Source organism: Ahaetulla prasina, chromosome 3 (genome assembly GCF_028640845.1).
Source record: "Ahaetulla prasina isolate Xishuangbanna chromosome 3, ASM2864084v1, whole genome shotgun sequence".
NCBI lineage: Eukaryota > Metazoa > Chordata > Lepidosauria > Squamata > Colubridae > Ahaetulla > Ahaetulla prasina.
The window spans coordinates 81,930,620-81,954,659 of NC_080541.1; the positions used below are offsets into that span (position 1 = coordinate 81,930,620).

General features: G+C 41.1%; 1 protein-coding gene and 1 long non-coding RNA gene across 2 annotated transcripts in view; one reads left to right on the forward strand and one right to left on the reverse strand.

The window, feature by feature from the left end:
* LOC131195818 (uncharacterized) overlaps positions 1-16,046 on the reverse strand; it is a 32,984-nt gene extending 16,938 nt beyond the window's left edge. Inside the window, exon 1 of the long non-coding RNA XR_009154555.1 lies at positions 15,993-16,046. This is a non-coding gene — a long non-coding RNA (uncharacterized LOC131195818). The remainder of the gene's footprint in view (positions 1-15,992) is intronic.
* Positions 16,047-21,116: 5,070 nt separating this feature from the next.
* The window catches only part of F13A1 (coagulation factor XIII A chain), a 142,174-nt gene continuing 139,250 nt past the window's right edge, over positions 21,117-24,040 (forward strand). Inside the window, exons 1-2 of the mRNA XM_058175275.1 lie at positions 21,117-21,255; positions 21,797-21,972. Of these exons, the coding sequence (XP_058031258.1) occupies positions 21,822-21,972 (151 nt within the window). The 5' untranslated portion in view covers positions 21,117-21,255; positions 21,797-21,821. The remainder of the gene's footprint in view (positions 21,256-21,796; positions 21,973-24,040) is intronic.

The following is a 24,040-nucleotide window of genomic DNA, read 5'->3' on the forward strand; positions in this document are numbered from 1 at the left end:
GTCTAAAAGATGATCCCTTGACATAGATCTCTGTCTCCCTCTCCATCTCTTCATGGTCTTTTGTCCACCCTGGGACATTTCTTCCAGGCTATCCGGAAGCGAATAAGCCTTCAACAGCTTCAAAGCTGCCTAAACTAACATGGTTTGTCAGCCATCTAGTCCCTTCTCTTCCTTTCTCCAAGTTTCAACTAAATTTTCTCTTCCTGCCAGCTCTTCAGCTTCCTTTCCTTTGAGAAAGTTTCTCTATCTGTGAGAGGTTTGCTGTTATCTTCCCAGCCTCTGCTTGTCAGAACAGAAATAAAAACCTGTATGCCTGTATTGTCAGGTGACAGGATGGCAGACAGTGCTTAAGAGTTGCGTTCTGTCACAGAGGGCCTGTAGCAAAATGTTACTTAGGGAAGACTCCTGTTCAGAGTGTCAGCCGGCAGCCATCTTCAAACATGTTCCATTCCACTCTACTGCATCCGCTCCATGCGGCACCCATTCCCCTTTGTCCATCTCCAGAATGTTCTTTTTCAATATTCAATATTTTAATATGCTCAGTCTTCGCCAAGTTGTTTTTGTATTCTCTCCTCTCCTCCCTCTTTTTCTTCCATTGGAAAGGGGGGGAAAGTTTTTGTTGTGACCCAGGCCCAAGTAGGTAGTAGGAAACTCAGTCAGTGAAAAAACAAACAAACAAACTTTATTCGAACAGCTGAGAATTATTTCAGTATAGTTGAACTAAACAACAGTATAGTTGAACTAAATTAAAGCAAATTCCTCCCAACACAAATTCCTCAATCCTATCGCAAACCTTGGTCCAATTAGCCAAACTGCCAAAGGCCTTTTTGGCAAACATTCAGAATTCACAGCTACAAAAATAAATGCAAGATGAAGACAAAGAAGAAGACGAAGCTAACAACGTTGTTTTCCGGCAAAGCCCAAACGCCGTTGCTGGTCTTTTAAGCCTTATGGGAGGGGCCAATAATCTCTTGGCCCTACTCCTGAGTCGTCCTCTTTGCTTGAGCTGCTCTTGCATTCTGGCAGCTCTTCTCATGCATGCATTAGGAACAGGCTCCTCCTGTTCCTCTGCCTTACTACTATCAGTCTCTGGAGGCTCTGGAGTCTGCACCTCATTCCCCGATGGCCCTGGCCCCACCTCAGCCTCATCACTGTCTGACTCCGTTACCATCTCCGCAAGCTGCTGGCGGACCACAACAGCTTTTGCCTTAGTTACAAACTAAACATGCAAGTTGTTAAATGAGTAGTAAAAGTAGTAAAAGTAGTAAAAGCATTCTGGCATTTCTGTATATCCCACCTGTGCTTAAAGAGGTAAAATGGCTGGGATCACTGAATTATTTTAAATATTTCCTTGCTGCCTTTCAAGACTATGGGCTTCCTAACATGACATGTCCTTATGGCTAAACCCACAAAGCATCTGTGCCAGATCTTATGTAACCATTTTTCATTCAGTTGGGGGCGAGTTAGTGGCCCCAAAGGAGGTGGTTCGCAACTTGGGCGTCCTCTTGGATGGATGGCTGTCCTTTGATGAACATCTGGCGGCCGTCTCCAGGAGGGCCTTTTACCAAGTTCGCTTGGTCCGCCAGTTGCGTCCCTTCCTTGACCGGGATGCCTTACGCACAGTCACTCACGCTCTGGTTACGTCTCGGTTGGATTATTGCAATGCTCTCTACATGGGGCTGCCCTTGAGGTGCACCCGGAGGCTACAGTTAGTCCAGAATGCGGCTGCGCGAGTAGTAACGGGAGCCGCTCGTGGCTCCCATGTAACATCGCTGCTCCGCAGTCTGCACTGGCTTCCTGTGGTCTTTCGGGTGCGCTTCAAGATTTTGGTTACCACCTTTAAAGCGCTCCATGGCTTAGGACCCGGGTACTTACGAGACTGCCTGCTGTTACCTTATGCCTCCCACCGACCGGTACGCTCTCACAGAGAAGGTCTCCTCAGGGTGCCGTCCGCCAAACAATGTCGGCTGGCGGCCCCCAGGAGTAGGGCCTTCTCTGTTGGAGCATCGACGCTCTGGAATGAACTTCCCCCTGGCCTACGCCAAGTGCCTGATCTTCGGACCTTTCGCCGTGAGCTAAAAACATACTTATTTATTCAAGCTGGACTGGCATAATGGTTTTTTAATATTTTAATTGGGTTTTATTGTTGTGGGGTTTTAAATTTTTTAAAATTTAAAATTTAAATTTCTAAACATTGGCCTTTTTGTAATATGTTTTATTTTAAATTTTGATTTTAATTGTATATATATTGTGTTTTATTTAGGCTGTACACCGCCCTGAGTCCTTCGGGAGAAGGGCGGTATAAAAATTTGATAAATAAATAAATAAATAAATAAATACAAGCAGCTGTGTCCAATACATACTGTACTGTACTGTAAATGCTCATTAATTAACTAGAGGTAATCCTTGATTTACAACCATTTCTGTAGAAACTGTTCGAAGTTACAGTGGCACTGATAAGACCACGGGTTCTCACACTTACAACCATGACAGCATCCCCAGGATAAGCAATGATGATCAAAATTCGGGCATGTAGCAACTGCCATGTATTTATGATGGTTGCAGTGTCCCAGGTTCACATGATTGCCATTTATGGCCTTTCCAGCCAGCTTCCAACAAGCAAAGTCAATGGGGTGGGGGGAGAATTGGATTCGCCTAACGAATGCATGATTCACTTAACAAGTAGGGGGATCTTCTTAACAACCATGACTAAAAAGATTGTAAAATTGGGCATGATTCAGCTAACTGCTTTACTTAGCAGTGAAAATTCTGGTTTCAATTGTAACTGTAAGTGAAAGGCCAAGCGTACCATAACACAATATATTTTGTTAAAACCCGGCAAAGCACACAGTGTATGACTCCAGCCTATTTCTTCACTTCCTCAAGTTCGTTCTGTTGCATATAGATTGCCCTGCAAGAGGAGTTTCCTGTTAGCTCTTGCTTTAGATTTCTAAAGTGATTGTGTTACACTGAATTGTGCCGATGTCGGGATAACATGTTCTTGCAAATATGTGAAATCATGCAACTTTTCCCAATGCTGTTTGAAAATTTTTAGAGTTGTAGTTCTAGGTTTTTTTTGGTAGACAGTGGATTGGGATAAAGGATCACCTCTCTTTATCTGAGAACAATTATGCAACTGCAGGAAAATAACAATAGAGAGCAGAGCAATCCTGAATCTTTTATTATATATTTTATTTATGCCCTTCTGCATCTCAGTGAATAATATATCCTTGAATATAATAGCATACATCAAATTTATTTCTATCATAACCATTGTTGGAAATAACCACATTTGGTGCCTTTTTTTTTCTTGGAGCTTTAAATAAATCAAAAAGAGAAGACTCAGAGCAGCTTCTTAACTCTTAAAATTATTTGACTATTTGTTGAGTTTGGCGATTGAGGAGGCAGGAGACAGGTCTTGTGTAACAACAGCTCTTTATTGTATGGTGTGAACCCAGCAACTGAACCATAGGAGAAGGTCTCCTTATATAGTATTCTGGCTGAGGCACCAGCCAATCATTAACAAATATTTTCCCTCCAAAAGTTCCCTTCAAAAGTCAGATACATTACACTATTCTATTGCACTATTTTGTTATTATAGAAAATGAAGGCATCAGAGACCTGTGAGAAAGAACCACAGACGAAGTCGTACACCATCTAAGTTGTGACAGTTTAGATAAAATATTTGATTCTCCTGGAATTTGCAAGTTTTGTATCTATTTTTTTTCAGCATAAATCTGAATCAATCACAATTATGCTATCTATCTATTGTGAGAGCTGTTGTCTTATTGGAGAACACCAGGAACTATGGGCCAAAGAAGGCTGAACTGACAATCTGAACATTCTTTGCTCTGGGCTTGTACAGATAGTCTTTGACTTACAACTGGTCACTTAATGATGTTTGAGGTTACAACGGACTGAAAAAAGTGACTTACAACTCAACCTTAAAGTTATGACTGCTGCAACACGTCCACAATCATATAACTACAATTTGGGCACTTGGGAACCAGCTCATATTTGCAACTGGTTGTGGTGTCCCATCCCATGGTCCTATGATTGCGTTTTGAAAGATTTTCTGTCATCATCCGGTGGGGGGGATCCATTAATTAAGCTGAATTCAGACTTACAACTACGTGATTCATTTAAAGACCATGTGATTCCCTTAACTGCAATGACTTGCTTAATGACTATCATAAAAACGGTTGTAAAATCGAGTCCAGTTACTTGCTGACTAGATCTACAACTGCAACAACTTAATTGGGATCGTAAGTCAAAACTATCCATTCAGCTTTTTTTTTACATCCTTAATGAATGTATGCCCTATACCAATATGTGCATTATTCTAGGATGAAGAAGCAGATGCCAGAAGGTATTGTCAGCCATTAAGTATTCAACTGAGTACAGTTTAAAAATAATTATGATGCCTTTTACAAGGTGCAATTGATTCAAGGCTCATCTGTTGTAAAACTGGACCTATACTGTCAACACAACGTTATAATATCTGATTTTTATTCAAAGATTTCCAGATGTACGATACAATTTTAGAGTTGTGTAGATCAGGTTTAATGATTCTAATATTTGTCTCCTTTGGAATGCTCTTTTTAATTTTTTAGGTTTTTTTTATCAGTGTGACTTTTTAAAGATAGCAAAACACAACTTTAAATAACATCACTAAAGAAATTCCCTGGCTCTAATCCATATTATGCCATGTACTGTACGTTTTTGATCCAAGTAGAATAAAATATCTTAAAAGACAAGCTTATTATGAAAAGTTGGTTATGTAACTCATATATATCACTGTCTGTGTATGTATATGTATATGTGTATATAAGCAAATGCCATGGTACCATAATAGCCATTTGTATGTAAGTTCGATGTATACTTAAAGAGTCTCTTTCATTCCTCTTTGTGACATTTTGCCACCTGTACAGGTAGTCGTCGACTTACAGTAGTTTCCTTTAGTGACCATTCAAAGTTACAACAGCACTGAAAAAAGTGACTTATGACCAGGGGTGCTATTCAGCAGGTTCTGATAGGCTCTGTGAAAATTTTGAGTAGTTTGGAGAACCAGAAAATATCATCACTGGCTGGCCCCAGAGTGGGATGGGAATGGAGATTTTGCAATATCCTTCCCCCAGGAGTGGGGTGGGAATGGAGATTTTGCAGTATCCTTCCCCTGGAGTGGGGTGGGAATGGGGATTTTGCAGTATTCTTCCCCTGCCATACCCACCAACCCACACCCACAGAACCTCAATAAAAAAATTGAATTCCACCACTGCTTATGACCATCCGCATGATCAAATGATTCAAAATCCACATGCTTGGTAACTAACTCATATTTACGATATTGCAGTGTCCCCAGATCATGTGATCACTTTTTGCAACCTTCTGACCAGCAAAATCAATGGTCGAAGCCAGATTCCCTTTATAACTGTGTTACTAATTTAACAACTCCAGTGATTCAATTAACAACTGTGGCAAGAAAGGTCATAACACGGAGCATCTAACAACTATTTTGCTTAGCAACAGAAATCTGGGGCTCAGTAGTGGTCATAAGTTGAGGACTAATTACAAGAAAGTAATTTCCTTGTTGTTTAATTACAATTCTTCTCAGCTCCAAATAGCTTAAATAGTTTTGAGGTGTTGAAATCTCTAGATTAGTAACATGAGGAAGGCTGCATATTCCCATCCTTGGGGTATAATGTTTACAGGTAATCCTCAATTTACAACCAGAATGGAGCCCAGAATGCCATCCACAAGTTGTTGTCCCTGTAAGTTGAAGCACCATGTGATCGGAATCGATTTTATGATCATTTTGATGACTGTCATAAAATGAGTCATTATAGTGATTCAGCAAATCAAGTAGCCATTAAGTGAACCATGTGGTTGTTAATGAAATTCACCACACTCAATGGGCATTTTTTGCCCATTTTTTGGAAATCATGATCCTGTGAGTATTCTCCCCAATGCTCCCCAATGTGACCCACCCAAGCACCTGAAATGCAGTCACATGGATGGCAGTCATAGCTTTAAGGATCGGCCATAAGTACCCTTTTTAAAGTCCATCATAACTTTGAACAGTCATTAAAAAATCCGTCTTTCCTGCAAAAAGTCTTGACTGGTTAATGAGCGCAGAGCTTTTTTAGAAAGCCCTGTTTACCCAAGTATAGTCTCCTTCTATATTATCGGAATTCATAAGAAAAACAATATGATATACTTCTATATATGTACCTGAGATATTTGAAAAGAGAAAAATACTCAGATAAGGATACATCTTGAAATGAAGATAAGTGCTTTAGTTCGGACACGTTGCTAGGGATTCTAATCCCATGTATCTGGTTTGGGGGAAAATATTCAAGATCATGATTGTTTCTTCCAGTAGAAACAATATTCTGTTTCAATATCACTTCAGAAAATCAGGAGGAAGTGAATCTGTTGCTCTGCCAAAGAAACCAAATCACATACATTTCAGTTAACCAATGAACTAAAAATGAAAAGAAATTGTTGACTACAAATAAAGAAAGCCTCTTTATATTTAGTATATAATTACTGTGGTGAAGCACATTAGCTTTTTTTCTTCTTTTGAGTGGGTTCAAGATTAGTTGAGGTCAATGTTCATAGTAGAACAGCTACTAAAATACAAGACATGTACAAGTAAATAGTGGATCTTGTCCAGTTTAAACCTTTGTGTGTAATGACATCATTTTGTGTAAACACTGTGGAGTCTTCCTAATACATTTCCTTAAATTTTAAGTTCAACTGCTACATTGCATTCTTTAGCAAGTTTCCAGAACTAATGTCACTGCTCTATTTTTTTTTAAAAGTTTTTTTAATAGCAGGGAAGATATCTGTTTGCCAGGGAAGATCTGTGAGTCCATTTAGGAGTTGATGCTTTTTGGAAAAGGTTTTGGATTATGTGGATGTGTGGAGCACAATCAATATACTGTAAGTATAGTACAGAGTTTTCAAGGCCTTTGAGATTTCAAGGTTGTCCCATTTGATGCAGATTGTGCCACCACTAAAAAGAAATTAAGAGCTTTATATTTAGCATACAAATCTAACAACAACTCTCCTTAAGATATTATGAATTGAACAAAAATTATTAAATGCTAGTGCACCACAAGAAATAGAAAAGAGAGAGAGAGAGGGAGAGAGGGAGACTGACTCCTGGTCATCATTAAATGCTTTTTCTACAAAGACTCTAAAACCTTTTGAAACTTAATTTCCAGGTCTTTCAATGCTCCCTCGGTTCCAGATTGTTTATACCATCTAAAACCTGGGGAAAATATTTCAAATACATTTTTATGGAACAGGGGCAGCTTACTGTAAATATAGCAAGCAACATCAGATCAAAGTTACTTACTCTTCCACATTGGGAACCACTGTCAGAGGAAGAGATTGCTGGCCTTATTTCAAAAGTAAACTCTGGTTAGGCTTACAGCTAGGGTAATATAACCGCTGAACAAAATCGCGATTGATGGGGTCCTTTATTAGCAGCCTTATTTACTGCAATAGATCAGGAGTGTCAAACTCAAGGCCCAAGGCCTCCGTGACGTGGTCAGATCCAGCCCGCGTTGCTTCAGCCCAGCCCATTCCATCCTGGCAGGCACATGTGTGCAGGAGTTGGTGGGTGCATGCACATGCAAGCCCAGCCCACACCATCCTGGTTGGCATGCACGAGTACAGGAGGAGGGCGCAGACACACACGCCAGGATGGGCTGGGCAGATCTTTGTGCGCATGTGCCTGCCGCCTCCTCTGCACACATGTGCCTGCCGGGATGGCATGGGCCAAGCCAAAGCTCGGATGGGATGGACAAGACCCTTACCGTTTCCAGAATGGCCGCATTTACCAGCCTTTCAGGGGTATGTGAACGCGTGGGGGGGGGGAAGATGTCCAGCAGGGACTCTGCAGCTGGCCCTCCAAGAAACAGGCATGGCAGTGGTGGCACTGGCACTGGCAGCAGGCAGAGGTAGATGCCCTGCCCTCTGCCTCATCTCATCCTGTGGGATGAGCCTCCCACCCACCGCCCCACCCACCAGGGACCTCTGGATTCCCTCCCCAAATCCACCCAAACCCACAGGCACCACCCATGTGAACAACACCAATTGGGCCACGCCCCCTGGTGGTACCCTGTTGGTCACAACCACTCTGGCCACGCCCCTTCCCCCAGCCTGCCCCCCCCCCTCAGGGAGGACAGCCACAAGGCTGATCTGGTCCTCCATAAAATTGAGTTTGACACCCCATTGTGATTTAATCTCTTCAGGCTGGAATAGGGCCATAATAGTACCTCTATATCTGGGGTGTCAAACTCAAGCCGGATCCAGATCTAACTGGCCCACGGGGCTATCCTGGAAACAGCAAAGGATCAGCCCGCGATGCCTCTGCCAGAGAAAATGTAGCTTGGGAGGGCCGCACATGGAGGCCCTCCATTTTTGCAGGCAGAGGGCTAGCAAAACAAATTAAAAACAAAACAAAAGGAAAAATGTTTCCCCTTTTGCATTTGAGCATGCAAGGAGGAACAGGAAAAGAGAAAGGGAAAGAGGGAAGAGAAAGAAAAATATGGGAAGATGGGAAGAGAGCAAGGAAGGAAAAATAAGGAAAGAGGGGAAGGAGGAAGAAAGGAGAATGAAGAGGAAGACAAAAGGAGAAAAGGAAGCAAGCAAGCAAGCAAGCAAGCAAGGAGATTATAATGAGAGTAAGGGAAGGTCTGAGGGAAGTCCTGCCTTAGCACTTGGCCACCACAGGTGTCCCCAACACGAGTGATGTCAAGTTGGCCATGCCCCCTGGCCACGTCCCCCCGAGGTAAAACATAACCCTGATGCGGCCCTCAATGAAATCAAGTTTGACACCTCTGTTCTATATAGAAAAGAGAAATAGAAGACCCTGACAATTATAAGCCAATTAATTGTTACCATTCCTGGGGAAACTTTATGCTAGACATTGAAATGAAAAATTAATCTCTTACCTTGAGGAACACTATTTTAACAAATGCTTTTAACTGCCTTTTAAAAAAGGCAGATAAACAATTGATTGATGTTTTACATTAGTTTACCTAGCAGGAAAATATTCTATTTTCCTGAAAGGCAGATTATTTGCCGCTTTAATTGATTTTAAAGCTGCATTTAATTCTTTTAATAGAACCAAACTGAGCTAAATTAGAGAATTTGGTGCCTGACAGGCATCTCACATATTTAATGCAGGCACTATATCAAAATAGTTAGATGCAACAGTAAAGGTTTACTTATAGGCTATATTATAATGAACAAATGTGTGAGACAAGGTTATATTCTGTAAGTAGTATAAATTCTACACTATTTAATATTTGTGCTAATGATCTGGACTCTGGAGATAACATTACTTTAGGTTGATGGCCACTGCCTATAACTAGCAAAAAGGAAAATTTGTGTTTTGTTGTATCTGGATGATGCAGTTCTACTGTCAAATACTAGACTGGGCTTGAAATGCCTACTTGGGACACTAGTTAAATATTGCCAGAAAAACAATTACAAATTAAGTATGATAAAACTGAAATCTTGAGTTTTGAAAAAAACAAAAATTGCAGCTGGAAAATGTAAGCTTATTTAATAACACAACTAGATAATTTTAGCAGCAAAATTGCAAGGCAGTATTTCTGAAAGTAAAATCTACTGTGATGGCTTTGCTTCAATGTTTTTATTCAAAAGGCGGGTGATTTGGTGCTGCTACAATATGGGGTTTTGCTGCAAAAATTAAAGGCAAGTTGAGCAGCAGAGTAGTCTAATAAGTAAAAATTGCATCTCAAATATTATACGGAGCTCTAATTAGGATCACATTTGCCAGTAATCATATATCCAAACTGTTATGCTCTTATTTTTAAGACCTCTTTCAAGTGGTCCAAGGTTGTGATCCAGTCACTGTTATTCCCCTGGAAACTGGGCAATGCCCTTTGAAACTATAGGCTTCACTAAGAATAAAGTTTTTTAAAAGCTAGGAAGGATTGCTTCATTAAAATCCTAAATTAATCTGTTGAAGCTATGTGGTTTAAACAGGTGACCCAAAATATTACTTAGATTATTGGCACTGATCTTGATTATTTATTTTCCAGGGGTATGACATCAGCATTTCATTGTCTTAAACAAACTTTATGGAATAATTCAGTACAGGACTTAATGGCTAAAGTCAAAGTTATGTGTTCCTCTGTAACTTTTGGAATTGATTACAGATATACTTTTCAGCTCTCTAAACCTCTTAATAGTCTAGATTTAAGTAAGTACAGAATAGCCCTTTCAAAAACCAGATTAACGGTGTTGCCATCAAACATGCTATATGATAGATTTCAAAAAATCCCCATGTCTCAAAGATTAGTATTGCTCTTGAAATTGTGGGTTATATTTTATTGTACTGTGAATTTTATGAGTCTTCAATAGGGTGTTATCTGGCCTATTTTAAAATCAAAACCAGGAGGATATACTTTAAAAGTAATAGCTTTAAGAAATTAGCCATTAAGAACAGAAGACTGAGTAGAAACTACTTTGGACTTCCTTTTTCTGGCAATGAGTAAGCTGCCACCCTTAGAGATGTTGTAGGTTCTCCATTTCTTCTCCTAGAGCAACCTTGATAGCAGCAGACTACAGCCACTCTCTGTTGTTTCACAAGAAGGGACTACCAAATTCTGTAGCCCATCTGTCTGGAAGTCCAACACCTAACACAGACATTGTTGATCCAGGTGATGATTGATCTGGTATGGGTTTCTTTAAATTCTCACTGTATTGTTTATGGAAGAGACACTCCTCTGATGAGGTCCAGGTCTCTATAATAGCTCTTATCCTTCTCAGAGCAAACAAGCTGCACAACCACGTTAAGGCAGTCCCTCACTGGGGCCTTCTTCTAAACCAGGGGTGTCAAACTCAAGGCCCAGGGGCTGGATGTGGTCCGCAGGGTGCTTAGAACTGGTCCGCAGGGCTGCCATGAAAATAGTGAAGGATTGGCCCACGGTGCCTCTGCCAGCAAAAATGGAGCTTGGGCCACCACAGGCACATCCAACATGAGTGATGTTGAGCTGGCCATGCCCATCTGGCCACTCCCCCCTGAGGTCAAACACAACCCTGAAGTGGCCCTCAATCAAATCGAGTTTGACACCCCTGTTCTAAACTAAAGGTCATATAGGTTTGGTCTTTGAATGGAAGATCAGTGTTCAGACTGTTATCTAGATCAAAAAAAAGCAAATGTCTCTGCATTGCTGCCAAAACACCCTACATTAGTAGTGGGTTTCAAATCCAGGGGCTACTGGTTTGCTATTGTTAGCGCGTGGCTGCGCAAGCTCGCTTGCGAGTATGCGGCGCTTCTACGCATGTGCAGAGCATTTTGATGACGTCTGGATGGGTGGGCGGAGCCTCCCACTGCTGCCACTACCGGTTCGCTCAAACTGGGGCGAACCGGGAGCAACCCACCACTGCCCTACATGGTTTTCTCCATGTAATAATCTACTTATGAATTCAATTTGAATGATTTCCTAACCTGGTCATGGCGTGATGGCAGTGCAGTGGTCAGAATGCAATATTACAGGCTAACTCACTGCTTGTTCCAGGAGTTCGATTCTGACCAACTCAAGGTTGAGTCAGCGTTCCATCCTTCTGAGGTCGATAAAATGAGGCCCCAGTTTATTGGGGGCACTGTATTGCTGACTCTGTAAACTGCTGGGAGAGTGCTGTAAAGCATTATGAAGCAGTATATAAGTCTAAATGCTATTGCTATTATCTTATTGGGTTTACATAAGCAGTCTGTTCCATTTTCATTAATGGAAATCAAGATTATTATTTAAAAAATCTTTGTTTATGGTAATGACTATATAACAGAACACCTTTTTTCCCAGCAAAGTATATGCTCAGGCTCATGTAAGAGACAAACTGCAAAAAGTAATTTGGATTTGTCGAGTCCCAAACAGTTCTCCTCCCATATATGAACAAAGTTTTCAATATAATAGGCTTTCAACATTTCAGAATAGTAAACCAATGAGTTTCACCACTTTGACAAATTCTGCCTCTGGAAGGCTTCACTGATTTGTTTATTTTCTATTAGAATTCGCTTTGTAGATTTACTTTATGGGGAAAGAGATAGAAAAGAGTGATTTATTATGCTGCTCCCTTGTGATCTTGCTTGCTTTTTCTTGTATGATCCTTCAGTTTTCTCCAAATCCACAATTCACACCCTTTTATACTTTTCTTTCCTTGGTTCTCTACCTGTTTGCCTGACCTATAGCATAATCCTTGCTAGGTTTCAATGTTCACTATGTCAACAGTTATTTAAACTCCACTTTTGTTTCCTTTAAGTCTTCCCATCCCTTATTAAAATTCTTTCAATTACCTCTTATTTCCATCTTGTGTAGTGTGTACATCTTGACTTCTTTGTGTGAGCATTACAGAAATAGTAATAGTGATAGTACATACATTTCTTAGAATTCCCCCCCCCCTTTATGTGCTGCAAAAGCATTTACTCCAGTGATGGCTAACTTTTTCTGGACCGAGTGCCCAATGCATGCATGGCCCCCGCACATGTGCCCCACCACAGGCTCATGTGCACGTGGCCCCCTGCATGGCCCCCGGCATACGTGCATGCCCCTACACACACACCCTGCCCCTGCGCATGCACAGCAGAGACCTGAAGACCAGATGGCTGGCGGGAGGCGTGTGCGCATGTGCCGCAGAGCTGAACTGGGGTGATGGCTCATGTGCTATCAGAGAGGGCGCTGCGTGCCACCTCTGGCATGTGTGCCATAGATTCACCAGCATGGATATACTCTTTAGCAAGGGTGTCAAACTCAATTTCATTGAGGGCTGCATCAGGGTTGTGTTTGACCTCAGGGACCTGGGGTGGGTGTGGCCAGGGTGGGCATGGCCAGCTCGACGTCACTCCTGTCAGGGGTGCCTGTAGTGGCCCCAGCGCTCTGTCAGCAAAAACAGGCTCATGAGCTCCGCTTTTGACTGCCACGGCCTCCTGCAACCCTCTGCCAGTGAAAACAGAAAGGGGCCGGAATAGCTCAGGCTGTTAGAGCCTGTTATTAGAACACAGTAGCCTGCAATTACTGCAGGTTCAAGCCCGGCCCAAGGTTGACTCAGCCTTCCATCCTTTATAAGGTAGGTAAAATGAGGACCCAGATTGTTGGGGGGGCAATAAGTTGACTTTGTAAAAATATACAAATAGAATGAGACTATTGCCTTATACACTGTAAGCCGCCCTGAGTCTTCGGAGAAGGGCGGGATATAAATGTAAACAACAACAACAACAAAAAAACAGAGCTTGCATGCAGCTCTCCCAAGTTCCGTTTTCAATGGCAGAGGATTGCAGGAGGCTGTGGCAACTGAAAGCGGAGCTTGGGAGCCCATTTTTGCCGGCAGAAGCATCGTGGGCTGGTCCTTCACTGTTTCCAATGCAGCTCCATGGGCCAGATCTAAGTACCCTGCGTGCTGGATCCAGCCCCTGGGCCTTGAGTTGACATCCCTGCTCTATAATATCTAATTCCTAGAAGATGCTAACATTGCCAGTGAATTATGCCATTAAATCTCAAATTCCAGGAATGAAAGTGAAAGGGTGAAAGACGGATAGGTCTTTAAAAAAAACTTATTTTTTAATCAGTTCTAGAAAGTTTTTATTGTTTAGTAGGAGTGCAATACTTTCTGTATTACTTTACTACAACATCTCTCAAAGCTGTCTTTGGATGATTTGGTTGTGGAGGTGCTCTCTTTTCCACATTTTTTCTTATCTTATCCTTCTTAATAGAAATACAAAGAAACTCTTATAAAAATATTCTGTAGTGAAACTCTTGAAGCTCTCTAGTTCAAATGTTGCAGAGTGTTTTCATTCTGATCATCCAAAGCAAGAAACAGGCACTAAAGGTGCTAGATTATATTTTGCATTTGAAGCTTGGGCCATATCAAATTGTATCTCCAATTAGTTTGGATCAAACCATCTTGCATTTGAACCTAACATTCAAATCAGTTGCTGGGTTAATTTCTCACCCTAATACATAGAAATAAGGCTTATTGCTTGAAAAGTGCAAGGAATGTTAATAGAATATGTTGGGATGGGAATTGTGCTTATCCAGCAGTTTCCGAAATATAGTCTTCCTAAATATAGATGATAAAAGATATCAGGACATATAGTTAAGTACATTGTTAGTTATGTACCCTATATGCTCCATATAAACCTATTTGCTTTCTTTCTACAGTATTGTATCTTTATACAATAAATATAATATGTCCATGGAGATTCTCAGTCATCCAGGTCGTGGTTGTCCCAAAGATGTTTTTCAAAAGAAAGCTGGGCTTTCTTTGTTTTTTCCTTGAAGACGTTTCACTTCTCATCTTGGAAATGTGAAAATCCAAATTTTCAACCAACACAACATACATGCACACTTTAAACCCAAGAATACACTAAGGCAGAAGTTTGTCCACCTCAAAGATAAAACACCCAGCCACAAACTAATCAGAGTATATATGCAGTATAATGCAGTGAAACATGTGCAGACCGGTACTTTGGAGAAACAAAACAACCACTTCCCTAATGCATAGCACAATATAGGAGAACAAACCCATCAGGACAAGATTCAGCATTTAAAAGATAAAAGTCACTCTTTTGAAGACAACAAAGTCCACATTCTGGACAGAGAGGACTACTGGTTTGAAAGAGGGATAAAAGAGGCTGTCTGTGTTAAAACTGTGTCAACAGAGGGGGAGGGATATGGCACCACCTATCTCCTACCTACAACACAATCCTTTCAGCAGTTCCAAAAAGTTTCCACATCCATTTGCACTCTGATTCAGATGACCCAGAGGATATAAATAAATGCCCAAGTGGACTCAATGACTCTCAGAGAGCTAATGACCAACCTTCAGAATGCTAACGATCAGATGGAATATAAATCCTTCTATTTTCCACCATTCAGTCAGAACCGAAGAAGCGTCTTGAATGAGAAGCAAAACATCTTCAAGGGGAAAAAAACCAAGAAAACCCAGCTGCCTTTTGAAAAGCACCTTTAGGACAATAAATATAATACTTTACCAGCAAACATGTGGAAAGAATGGCTATGACTGATTTCACACTGACTCATATCTTCTTCGCTCTCTCACATATACATACTAATATATACATACTAATAACCCCATTTTACTTCCTTACAGAGAGATATTTTCATCAATAAAACTAGAATATAGACTCTGATACATACTATATGTGGGTTTCCCACAATCTTTTTCAGACAATCCTACTAAAGGAGATTGCCAGCAGCAAAGTCAGAGTCAATTGGATTGAGATGGGCAGCTATAAAAATTGAATAAATAAAAGAATAAAAATCTGTGGTTGGGGTAGCTCTGCTACTTTTGCCAACTTAATTCAGCCTTTCCCAACCTCTGGGAGTTGAAGTCCACAAGTCTTAAAGTTGCCAACGTTGGAGACCCCTGTTATAGAGTAATACTTCTGTACCTAATGCAAAGCATGTGCACAGTTGCTTAGATATTTCAGGAACCAACCAGAACTCTGTGTATCCTGTTAATTTGATGAGATTAAAAAAAATCGAACAATTATGGCTACCAAGCATTCTAAATTGCTAGATATGCCATTCTAACCTGGAGATTTATTAGCAGCAAGTTGCAGAATTAAATCCATCACATTTCTGAGGCTAACAATAGGGGGTATGAGACCAATGAAGACATTCATAATTAATATTCTGATATCGTCAATTAATAACTATCTTTTTAAAAAAAATACTGTGGAAATGCTATTCCCAAAGCAAGTATTGGTTGCATTTGTTGTGATAGGTTTGCTAGCAAACATAGCAGACCTTAGTGATTAATTTCTAAAATATATTTGTAATCTAATTCTTAGATTTGATGACATAATTGTTTGGAAACCCCTCCCTTCCTCACAACACTTTTTTCTCCCTTCAAATGTTTCCATAAGTTGAAATGGGGATTCGTTTAAAAACATATCAGACTCAGAAGGAAGATAAATAACTTACCATTGTAGTCAAACCACGCAGTGGGATTTAGTATTCATCTTGACAACACTCTTTCTTCTGTAAGGACAGAATCTCATTAAGTGTTATTGCAAGTGTAGGAAGAGAGTTTGTGGTAAAGGCAGTGAGCCAAAAAATGAGATATGTAATTGTAACATATCATCAGAGGAAGGCAGTTTGCTAATGACTTTTGTTGTGGTGCCACCCCATTTAATTATCTAAATGTTGACTAATTCAGATTCCCCTGTAGATGCAATGGTGCTGTGATTTTTCAGATTCCTTTTATTAATGTCATGGAATCCATTTGAACTGGTTGGTGTTCACTATGGGAATTCTGTGCTTTTGTGATTCCTGCGTGCTGGTGTGAAGCCAACTACATTGGGCCTATATCTGAGAAGAATATACATTTCTCTTGGTTCCGTCCTATTTTAAAGCGCAAGAATGGATTTATTATATGTTTTTCACCAAATATATGCTAGCATCCTCTTAAATTACAAGTAATACATCCAGGAGTGGGCTTCAAAAATTTTAGCAAGGGATTCTCTGCCCGGTTGCTGGGTGGGCATGGCCTAGTCAGCCTCCTGGATCATGGCTGGGGGGGAGCGTTTTTGCCCTCCCTGGGTTCCATAGGCTTTCCTTGAGCCTCTTGGAGGGCAAAAACAGCTTCCCCAGGTTCCGGAGGCCCTCTGGAGGCCGGAAAGTGGCCCTTTTCTGGCCTTTCCAAACTTCTGGTAGGCCCTACCTACCTCCCCGAGCCTCCATGTGCACTCTGCACTTATCTGCATCCAAATCGGGGCACGTAGGGACTCCTGGGAGGGGTGGGACGGGGTGAGCAAGGCCAGCTAGGAGTGGGATTTGGGGGTTCTCTGAACTGCACAGAATCTTAGCTAGAGATTCTCCCAAACCCCTGCGAACCCCCACCAGCTGACTGTTATGTACCATATAAGGAGTGTAATATAGTTTTCACTCAGGTCCTCCAAAAAGGCAGGAAAGTACTTGAATCTCATTGGTTAAGCCATCTGGCAGCCCTCTATAAAAGAGGACAGTGCCGGACTAGCAGCCTGTTGGGTTGTACTGGTCTACTAATAAAGAGCTGTTGTTACCGAAAGAGCTGTGTCCGTCTCTTCCATCATCGGATCTAACACCCACCCCTGAATACATCATCTACAATCTGCTGTCAGTTACCTGATCAAATGATAAAGTTCCAAGTTTAGATCTTGGAATGAAGATACCTAACTAATTATGGAATCAATATCACTGCTTTCCAGTTGTTTTGGTAAAGATTGTAAATACAGTTCTGAAATATTAGATTAGATTAGACAACATCAGGACGTCACATATATTATTTCCCAGATCAGCCTTCCTTAAATCCTCACACATCCAGAATATCCCAAATGGCCGTGCTAAGAGGAAAATGGAATCATAGTTCAAATTTATCATTCTAGAACAGGGGTCTCCAACCTTGGCCACTTTAAGACTTGTGGACTTCAATTACCAGAGCTGGCTGAGGAATTCTGGGAGTTGAAGTCCACAAGTCTTAAAGTGGCCAAGGTTGGAGACCCCTGCTCTGGAGAGCTGCTCCTTGCATGGAGATCACAGAAATTGAGTTTCTTGTGGTTGATTGTGAGTCGAGTCAAGGGATTAAACAGTGTGCCCTTAACTGTTGTATACCTTGTCATTTAATAAGCGAAAGCCTCACTTTCTCAGATACCTTTGGATTTAATTAATTTACAACCTAAGAGAGATATTCTGAATGGCATGGAAGATCAAAGACTCTTGGTAAAGTGCTAAGAGGAAAATGGAATCATAGTTCAAATTTATCATTCTAGAACAGGGGTCTCCAACCTTGGCCACTTTAAGACTTGTGGACTTCAAGCAAAGCTGGCTAAGGAATTCTGGGAGTTGAAGTCCACAAATCTTAAAGTGGCCAAGGTTGGAGACCCCTGTTCTAGAACATGTTAGGTTTGGAAAAGCTACTATAAAGGAGTCTGAGCACTTTTTATGTTCACTTATATTGAACATTATGGAAACTTCCCATCATCCACTGTAAACAAAAATGGCACCTATCATGCCTATTTGGTTGCAGATTTATTTTGTAGGTAGTAAACAGTAAATTTGGAATTATGCTAGTGCACAACAAAGAGTTAATATGTGAAAGAGTTCAGATTTGAGTTTTTTTTCCCTATGACCGTGTAAGTGGCAAGGGAATAATACTTTTGTGGATTACTTATTACTTATGGTGATCTGAACTCTTGTATCCTAAAAAACGTGGTAGCAGATTGGTTACAGACAACTTGGAGCATTGGCAGAAGCTGGAGGACAAAATTCCTCGTACACATTTGGAGCTAGACATTAGCTGGATTAGTCTAGTACAGGGGTGTCCAAACTTGGTCCCTTTAAGACTTTTGGACTTCAACTCCCAGAGTCCCTCAGCCAGCAAAGCTGGCTGAGGAACTCTGGGAGTTGAAGTCCAAAAGTCTTAAAGGGACCAAGTTTGGACACCCCTGGTCTAGTAAAAACAATTGAGGCTAAATCTAGGAGACGTCCAAGCCTGTGAATGCTAAGGAAAGGGATAAACATTCTTTGCAGCATCAGTTTTCCACATGTGGTTTGGATTCCAGCCCTGCTTGTCTGATAAAAGCTGTCAGGGAGATAACAGAAGGCTGAATAAAGATAGTGATTAGGGCATCTGTGAGAGATGGTGGTCTTCCTGCCTTGACAAGGACAATGTCTGCCCATCCTCAAGAAGCCATTTTTTGAGGCAGCTGTCACACCAGTTTTCAGGTTTTTGAGAAGGTGATAGGCCTGCAATAGATCTGAACACTTTTCATTTGTCCTCTGTACAGACCAGGGGTCGGTTCCACTTACCTGTACTATCAGCTCGCAACAGGAGCGTGCGCATGCACAGATTGTCCATGATGACGTCTGGGCGGAGCCTCCCGCTGCCATTACTACCAGTTCGCAAGAACCAGACCAAACCAAGAGCAACCCACCACTGGTACAGACTAAGGAAGAAGACAGGGCCTAAAGATATTTAAAGAGCCATGGTGGCACAGTGATTAGACTGCAGTATTGCAGGCTAACTTTGCATTTCATTGCCAGGAGATCGATCCTGACTGGCTAAAGGTTGACTCAGCCTTCCATCCTTCTGAGGTCGTAAAACGAGGACCCAAATTGTTGGGGGCAATATTCTGACTTTGTAAACTGCTTGGAGAGGGCTGTAAAGCACTGTGAAGTGGTATATAAATCTGCTATTGTTAAAGTTCAGAACATCCAAATAATGTTCAGAAATCACTCATGTAGACACCTTCCTAATTCACTGAACTATAAGAAGAGAAGGAGGTGCAAGATAGACAGACTTGCAAGAATATGATGTTACAGCCAATCTCAATCAAAATAATGGTAAACATACTATGGAATTGATTTCATGAACAGATTTATCTGGTGATAAACCGGTTTATCTAGTGATAAACCGGTTTATCTAGTGATAAATTGAAGCTGACCATTTCTGACTTGTTGTAATTTCTGCCCCTAAAGAATGTCCACATCTGGAACAAGGGGGAGACTTCTTCATATTGGCTTCCCTACTTTGGAATAGTATACCCCTAGAGTTAAAATGGATCCTTCCTTGCTATTGTTTTAGTGAGCCATTATGATCTTGCTCTTCAGAAAATCTTTGCAGGATAGTATAAACAGCTGAATGGCTCCAAATGTCTGGTGCTTTGGAGTTTGGAGAATTAGTTCACTATGTTGTTGTTGTAGCCAATATGAAGGGAGAGAAAATAAAATAACAAAAAAAGGAAATAGACTCTATTGACCTTTGTTTTCTAATCTTGCTGTCTCTGAACTAGCAGATTTAGAGACAGCTGTGTTATAGCATTTTGTCTCAACTTCCTACTAAGGTAGAAGAAATTGGTCATCAGATATTTAAAAGCCTAGATTTTTAAAATCTACGTGACACCAAAATAATCAAAGGAAGCAGTAGGCAAAACTTAAAGACTGCTGTATGCAATGATCTAGCCACCATCTTTGTCATCTGCCAAAACAGTGGGAGGTCTAAAGAGTTTGCATGTAAAATGCATCTTTAAATGCAAATACTGTAGTATATGACTTTTGCATCCAAATGATTAAAAGAAAGGTTTAGTTGAATTTCCAAGAGCTGCTTGGAATATGTATTTCAGATTCTATCGCTTGTCTCATATTTGTAGTTGCCAATGGCTTTGAACTCTTTCTCCGAATCCAATTCTGAGTTTGACTTGAGTTAAAAACACTTTTGTATTTTCATAATCTTGTTTGGGACCATCTTATGATATTTATGTTGCACATCCAGTACAGATATACAGACTGTTCTAAAGGCTGAGAAAGCCTATTCATTATAGTTTATAGTTATATTCCAGTATAGTTATATTTTCCATCCTTCAGTCTCTAAATAACCCTTTAAATGAATAGTATTAATTTGCTTCTCAAATGAGAATCAGATGGAGAAAAGCTAATAAGAGAAGTGGAACAGATTGAATTCAGAACTTTTTTATTTAGGATTGATGAATAAACAGATAGCCATGAACGTTTATTTCAATATTATCGTTACTGTACTGTACTGTGGCAAGATTATTAAATGCATAAAGGTGGAAAGATTCGGTATGAAGGAATGATTGATAAAATTGACAGGACTTGCTGAGAAGACAAACTGATTTCTTTGATTCGAGGAGGGACAATATCTTTATTTATTGGTGGCTGGAAATTTCTTATGGATTTTTGTGTACTTTTTTTTTAAGTGAACTTGTGATTTATGGCTTTATGCTTAGACAGGATAGATTGTAGAAAGAAGAGAGACATGTTGTAACTTTAGAGAGAAAGCTTAAAATATAATTGTACTTATAACTGCTGTGAAGAGTATCACAAGTCACTTTTTAATATTTTTTTCTTTTTCCTACTTCTACACTTTTTCTTATTGCACTTTTACCTTTTTCTTTCGTTTTTCTTATTTCTCCTTCTCTTTTGGTTTGTATTAGTTCTTATTATTGCTGTTAAAACGCTCAATAAAAATATTTTTTAAAATAGAGAAGAGGAGTAGAGCAAGCCTTCACAACTCTCCTCTTGTTTTATGATGACTGTCATGTTGCAGGCATGAAGGGAGGGGATGGAGGAAGGGAGTGGTGGGGGTGGAAGAGACCATATATAGCATTTGCTCAAGCCTAATATTTGCACAGAGTTTGCACTATTTGTGAAACTGAGGAGAAACAAGACACACAACTTCTAAGACAAGGTATATTCCTTAGAATTCATTCTAATGATTGATTGATTTCATAGTCTATTAATTACTGAAAAAAAATATTTTGCATTATTGCTTGAAGTGGTGCTTGGGAACAGTTGAGCTTAGAGAACATATTTTATGAGCAAGCTGTAATAAATTGTTGAAAGCATTTTCAGGAAGCCTCAATATACATACCATAATTGACCCAGGAATTGTGAAATTCAATGAGTTTCATGATTTTTTTTTCCTGGTAGTTCGTATAGGACCAAAGAGATAGCATGCTTTGTTGCTGTTGTTGTTGTTGTTTGGCAGTTGCATGCTTTAAAAAAAAAATAGAATCCTTGAATGTTCTGGATATTACTAGAAAATTGACAATGTTCTTTTCTCAGCTTTTTTGTCATATATCCATGTAAGAGAAATTTATTGGAGTATTTTTGTGACATTACCTTGCAGCTATTTTTCTACTCCCCCCCCCCCATGATAGCATGATCAGCTTAGTGTAAAGATGGCTTGTTTGCATTAACTTTTTTTCCTCTTTGCTTTCTTGATGTAGGGGAGGCATCAGTGAGATAGCTACAATGTCAGAACCAACGGCCACTGAGAATAAGAGAACTCATGCTACTTTGAGTGGGCGAAGAGCTATTCCACCCAATGTTTCCAATGCAGAAGAAGACGAAGTACCTGAAGTAGAGACTATTGGTTTGGTGCCAAGGGGATTTAAGAGCGAAGGTATGACTAACCACACAATTTAGAACTAATCAATACACCTGAGAGTTTTTTCTTCACTTCTCTGTCAGTCATACCATTGTAAAATATTGAAGTACAGACAGAATTCAAGGCGGCGACACCTGCTTTTTCTCTTAGTGATTAGCAAATTGCAGAATATTGTCATGGGCTAGGAAATACATGGGGTATATTCCCTTGCAGTTCTTTAATAAATCCTGCATGCTTGCTGTCCATATACCCATGTCTGGCTAGGTGGCTCAAGGTCTGGCTAGGTGGCTCAGTGGCTAAGACGCTGAGCTTGTCGATCGGAAAGGTTGGCAGTTCGGCGGTTCAAATCCCTAGTATAGGTCTCCTGCGTGAGCAGGGGGTTGGACTAGATGACCTCCAAGGTCCCTTCCAACTCTGTTACTGTTATTATTATACCCTTCTATTAGGCACTTCCATAAGGGGGCCTTTTTGGCAGTTCAAAATCATCTTCATATCTGATCTTGTATGCATTCTGGAACTGAGTTTATTTATGGTTGGCTTTGTTGTACTATTTGAAAAATCATAGCAAAATTAGTCTTTCTTGAAATACTGCATTGCTTCAGGGTGATCCTAGTGTTGATTCGGCACCTAACACCTTTCTTGCCCATGTAGAGTTTTTCTGTGCATTTTTTGATTAGCGGGAATAGATGTGATCAGCGTTTGGCTTTAAAGGATTTCTATTGAAAATGGAAACTCAGATGGTGTGGAAGGGCCCCATTATTCCTTTTACCATGCTCTTTGTTTTTCTTCTCAGTGTTGAAGAGAAATGAAAGAGAAAACAAAGAAAAACTGTTTCCATTTGAAAAACTCCAGCAATTTTTATCTTAAGTTCTAACGAGCACAAGAGACATACAAGAGCATTTCCTATTCTTATTATCCAGATATATTATTAAGAGCATGACTTTATTATTAGGGCCAAAATGCATTATGCAATTTTTCTGGTCAAAAAGAAGAATTATTATTATAACTTATCTTACCATTATTGTAATCTAGAGAAAGGGGGGGAAAAGCACTAACCAACCCTCCACACATTTCTGTCTGTATATTCTTATTTATATATTTAATTTCTATAGCCGCCATCTCAATAAATGACTCTGGACATCACATCCTAAATAACATTAAAAAAATAAAGCAACAAAAAGAAATACAGAATAAATATATATGATCACTGAGTAAAATTATCACTGTAGTACAGGGGTGTCCAAAGTTTTTTGAGTGAGGGCCAAATACAGAAAAATAAGCAAAGGCCCGGGCCACGGGGGGGGGGTGCTAAAAAATTTTGTACCAGTTCTGTGGGCGTGGCTTATTTTGGGGTGTGGCTTGGTGGTCATGTGACTGGTGGGCGTGGCTAACTACTCATGTGACTGAGTGGATGTGGCTATGGGCATAGAAACCTAAATACATAGAGACCTAAATACTGACAGCGGCTACCAGTAATCCTCGGCTTGCAACCACTCATTTAGCGACCAATACAACAGCACTGAAAAAAGTGACTTACCACCAGTCTTTGCATTTATGACCTTCGCAGCATCCCCAGTTACATCAAAAGTCAAGCTTTTGGCAACCAGCATGTATTTACTGGGGATTTTCCGTCCGTCATGAACTCTCTTCCCACTGAGGAGACACAGCAGCCAATGGAGGGACTCCGGGAGGCCCAGGCGAGGCCCGCACCGCCTCGCAGCCACTCAGGTGTGCCACGCGGCTCCCACCCAGGCCAGAAAGGGACGGGCTAACTAGGGGCGAGTGGGCGGGCACCAGCCCCTCCTCCGAACGCCGAGTGGCGGCGGCGCGGAGCGGCAGCGCGGCGGCCAATGGGAGCGGGCGAGCTCGGCGCGTCACGGGCCGCACACGGGCCCGCGGCTGAGGTAAGCGGAGCGTGTGGCGGGCGCCGCGGCGCTGCCCGGCGGCGCATGGAGGCGATGCCTTGCCGCGACCGGCGCGTGGTGGGCCCGGCGGGGCAGAGGCCGGGATGCCGGCGGCGGCGGCGGGCCTCGGCAGCTGCGCCGCCGACCCGGCCGGGCAGCGGTGACAGCCTGAGCCCGAC